Source organism: Octopus bimaculoides, chromosome 27, assembly GCF_001194135.2.
Source record: "Octopus bimaculoides isolate UCB-OBI-ISO-001 chromosome 27, ASM119413v2, whole genome shotgun sequence".
Taxonomy (NCBI): Eukaryota; Metazoa; Mollusca; class Cephalopoda; order Octopoda; family Octopodidae; genus Octopus; species Octopus bimaculoides.
The window spans coordinates 3,519,778-3,524,952 of record NC_069007.1 but is presented as its reverse complement, the minus strand read 5'-3'; the positions used below and the strand labels follow the sequence as shown (position 1 = coordinate 3,524,952).

Here is a 5,175-nt window from a genome sequence, read left to right as displayed (position 1 = left end):
AGTGGAGTCAAAGGAGGAGAGAGAGAGAGAAAGAAAGATAGAGAGAAAGAAAGGAAGATAGAGAGAAAGAAGGAGAGAGAGAGAGAGAGAGAGAGAGAGATGTCAGTCCTGTTTTAACGAAGGCTACAAAACCTTTGCCAGAAATAATATAATTAACAGTCAATGTTGTTGTTGTTCTAACTGTTGTTCTTGTCACTTGTAAACTGTTGTCATGGAAACAACTTACTGTTAAATATTATTGTTATTTTAACTGTCTTTGCTGTTGTCAGCATTAATGAAAGTGTTGTGATTGATGATGATGAAGGCATTAGCGACAAAGAGACCAACCTTAAGCAGCTCAGAGTTCATAAGTGGAATGATTATATTTAATCCAAAGAGGACAACTTCTGCGGCTGAGATTTGTGTTGGTGGCGGTGAGGAGGTCTCTGGTTCTAAACAAATACATCAAAGGAGACTATCAACAATTGCAGGTGACAATATCACACACGTATATACACACACACACACACATGTATACATACACATATATACACAATGTAAATATACAGACACAGACACAAACATATACATATACACACACACAGACACCCACACTCCACCCTCATATATATATATATATTATATAAATAAAACAAATAATAAATGAGTATATGCATATATACATACAGGTATGTGCATACCTACGTCTACCTGTATATATATAGGTGCATATCTGGGTACAGGACATTGCAAACAAAACAATAATAACCAGAGTACAGAACACACGCAGGCCACATAGAGAACATTTTCCTTCATCAGCTACCCCCATTCTAACACAGGAGTTTCGGAGAGTTAATATATATATATATATATATATATATATATATATACCCACACCCACACACACACACACAAACATCTACACTCCACCCATACATATGTCTTCTATCTTTAAATTGTTACAGTCAGTGAACTGTGGCCATGCTGGGGCACCACTTTGAAGGGTTTAGTCGAGCTTATTCCACCAATTTTTTTTTTACTGAACCACTAAGTTACGGGGATGTCAACAAACCAGCATCAGTTGTCAAGCAATGGTGGTGGTAGGAGTTTGTCAAACACACACACACACGATGGGCTTCTGCAGTTTCCATCTACCAAATCCACTCACAAGGGTTTAGTTGGCTCATGGTTATAATGGAATACATTTGTCCAAGGTGCCATGCAGCAGGACTGAACCTGGAACCAGATTGTAGCAAAGCAAGCTTCTTAACCACACAACCACAATCAATACAATAACACTCTCCACCACCACCTGATGATGTTATAGTCATGCCTGGTCATAAAGTCTGTTTGACCAGAGCTGACCATGGGCTAAACAATTGTAACAACAGCAATCAACTCACTGACGAGAAAGAGAGTCTCCATGTGGTTGCTCTGCCAGCATCTAGAAATAGCAGTCAAATCTCATACGAATCACACCCTACAATGTAAACCAAAGAAAGGCACATTAGCCAACATAGACACAGACGTATAATAAGAAGGGATGGTCACGTCTGAAACAACTCGGACCAACTAACTTACCAGGGCCACTGAAATCTATAAAATCTTTCGACAATAAGTGCGTTAACATCTCCATCAGTAAGACGATGTCGTAGTATTTCTCCTCCTCTTCATCGTGGACTCCAGCAATTTTCCGAGCTGAAAACAGGAGAAAGAAACACCATTTTAGATTTAAAATAAAAGATGGACAACAACAACAACAATTGTACATTCTACGTGAGTGGACAGGGGTCAGTGTATCTTCTTTTATCTTTTACTTGTTTCAGCCATTAGACTGCGGCCATACTGCAGCACTGCACTGAAGGGTTTCAGTCAATCAAACCGACCCCAGGACATATTTTTAAAACCAAGGATTTATTCTATAAGCACCTCATGTTGAGCTGCTGAGCTAGAGGGATGTAAACAAACCGACACCAGTTGTCAAGTGGTGGTGGGGTACAAACATAAACACAAGGACACACATGCACTCATATACAGTAATCTCTTGACTATCGCGAGTGTTACATTCCAAATGCCACCACAATAGGTGAAAAACCACAAAGTAGAAACAATACTGTAGTGCAACGATATAGTAACAGACACACACAATAACACAGTGATGTAATGGCTGTAATGCATTGATAGTTACTTACTGATATTGTGTTTGGAATAGGTTTGGATGAGTGACAGAGCAAGTTCATAGATTTTTCGGGAATCTGACTGAAAAAGCAAATGAGAAAAAAAGGCAGATAAAGAGAATGAACATATCGATACTTGCACGATAAAACATTTGCATGCATGTGTGCATGTGTGCATCTTTATGCATTTATAGTCTTATACATCAAACACCATAGTGTATACATATAAGTGTGAATGTGTGTGTGGGTGTGCATGTTTGTAGTCATATATATATATATATATATATATATATACATATATACTAGCAACTAAGCCCGGTTTCACTCGGTCAGTTTGGATGATGTGGCTGTAAAACCTGCTCTGTGTAAGCATTTGACTTGTTTGGGCACGCTTACGTTAAAAAAGAATTTTAGAATGACACTTTTCTGTCAAAACGCTAAAAATAACTGACCAACTGAGATTCAACCAAATCAAAAAATAAACCCCAAAACTAAGCAAACAAAGATGAACCATCCCACTTCCATTGCGCACACACACCCCTCCCCTTTTACATACGCACACATATATTCACACAGAGTTGAAACGCTGTTTGATTTATTTTTTCAGCGTACAATTTTCATCATCCCACTACCAAGTATGACATCACCCCTTCCTTCCTTATTCATCTATCACCCCTTCCTTTCTCATTCATAAACACAAGAGTATTATTATAGTAGATTATTTCGGTAACCATGGAAGCTATGAAAAAATACAAAGCCCAGCATCACCACATCTGTGTAATCTTTCCCGCAATTTCACCCAGCCATTTGACCATGAATCCCAAGACAAGAAAGAATCGCCCATGTCAAATTTATATGTGTATATATATGAAATATCATCAAGTTTATATGTAAGTGTGTGTGTATAAACTTGAATGTATGTTAACATTTACACATTTGTATGTATACAGCAAGTATAGAAACAAGAATTAAACAATGGAGAGAGAGAGAGAGAGAAAAGTAGACTGACCTCGGGGAGATAGCAAAGCTGACGTTGGACAACTTCAGAGAATAGTTCCAGTACAAGAGGTACAACATCTTCATAATTGTGGTACAGATCTGTGGAGGGAAAAAGAGAGAGAGAGAGAGGTTGTGAGTAGATTTGGTAGACAGAAACTGAAAGAAACCTGTTTTGTGTGTGTGTGTGTGTATTTGAGTTGGTGTTTTCTTGCCCTGATGTCAGGTGACTGTAAACGAGTGTCACCATTATACAGGTCATGTCTTTTGTTTCAATGCTTCCATGGTCACATGCCCAGGCATGGGGGAAGAAATTATCTTGTTTGGAGGAATGATAAAAAAAAAAAGAAAAAAAAAGACACAAGTGAGGGTTGGGAGCAGAAAGGGCGTCTGGCCGTAGAAAACCTGCTTCAATATTCTGACCAGCCCATGCCAAGCATAGAAAAGTGGACATTAACATGATGATGATGATGATGATGGTGGTGGTATAGTGACAGTTTAAGGATGATAGCAAGACAGGGAGATGGTTCAACATATATACATATAATGAGAGAGAGAGAGAGAGAGAGAGAGAGAGAGAGAGAGAGAGAGAGAGAGAGAGAGAGAGAGAGAGAGAGAGAGAGAGAGAGAGAGAGAGAGAGATGATCCAACACAGACATGCACACAAATAGGCAAAAAAAAGTCCATTCTATTATAGGAAACAAGGCCTGAAATTTGCAAGGAGGGGTAAATCGATTATATCAACCCTAGTGCGTAACTGGTACTTATTCAATTGACCCTGAAAGGATGAAAGGCAAAGTTGTCCTTAGCAGAATTTGAACTTAGAATGTAGCAGCAGACAAAATAACAGTCAAAAAGATCCAGGAAAAGGAGCTTCTACCTGGTGGACAAACTGTAGAAATAACAGCTAAATCTCCCTTTAATACAATCCTACCATCTTAAGAAAAGTAGACAGGCAGATTGAGCTATGATGCACTAGACATCAGCACCAACATTTAACATCCGTTTTCCATGCTGGCATGAGCTGGACAGATTTACAGAAACCAGCATAACCAGGTTCCAGTCTGGTTTGGCTTGGTTTCTACAGCTGGATGCCCTCCCTAACACCAACTGCTCCACAGAGTGTACTGGGTGCTTTTTTACATAGCACCATCACCACCACACAAAACAGAAAGGTCAGCTGCTTATGGTTAGAATGTTTTTTAATTAACAACAGACAAACACATATGCATAACATCATCGTGCAGAGCTAGAGAAAGAGGCTTCAAATCTTACCCAATATTTTGACAGTCTCCACCAGTAACGGGTGCAGGAAGTTGAACAATTGCTGAACTATATCGACACGAGATGCCAGGGCGACACCACACATCGACTCAAGCAGGTTGAGAATGTTAGCTTTGACACCTGCTGTGTGGCACACCTTGCTGAAGTCGGCCTGGCATACAGTTTGGTAGAACCGGTCATGGAGAGATTGTAATACCTATTTTGTTGTAGAGAGAGAGAAAGAGAGAGAACAGAAAACATGATGATTGTTGTTATTAGTAAGAGAAGAAACAGTACACATGATCTTTGCAGACTGGTGCATAAGCATACATATGTACACACACACAAACATCTATATATATATATATATACATACATATACACGCATGTACATATATATATACACACACACACATATACATACATACATATGTATACATACATACATATGTATATATACACACGTGTGTATATATATATATATATATATATATAGACACACACACACACACAATTATATATACATACATATACACACACACACACATATATATATATATATATATTTACAAATACATATGTATACATACATATATACACACACAAATATTACTCATTTTTGCCAGCTGAGTGGACTGGAACAACATGAAATAAAAGTGTCTTGCTCAAGGACACAACGCGTTACTGGGAATTGAACTCACAATCATAAGATCGTGAGCTGGAAGCCCTAACCACTAAGCCACGCACCTTCACTATATAT

The 5,175-nt window shown here is 38.5% G+C and overlaps 1 protein-coding gene across 1 annotated transcript in view; it reads right to left on the bottom strand.

Annotated features, from left to right (window-relative positions):
* Positions 1-5,175, bottom strand: part of LOC106882759 (exportin-4) — a 46,071-nt gene that overhangs the window by 15,341 nt on the left and 25,555 nt on the right. The window contains exons 16-20 of the mRNA XM_014933538.2: positions 4,428-4,632; positions 3,166-3,254; positions 2,172-2,238; positions 1,561-1,677; positions 328-431 (exon numbers count right to left, since the gene is read on the bottom strand). Coding sequence (XP_014789024.1) covers positions 328-431; positions 1,561-1,677; positions 2,172-2,238; positions 3,166-3,254; positions 4,428-4,632 — 582 coding nt within the window. The remainder of the gene's footprint in view (positions 1-327; positions 432-1,560; positions 1,678-2,171; positions 2,239-3,165; positions 3,255-4,427; positions 4,633-5,175) is intronic.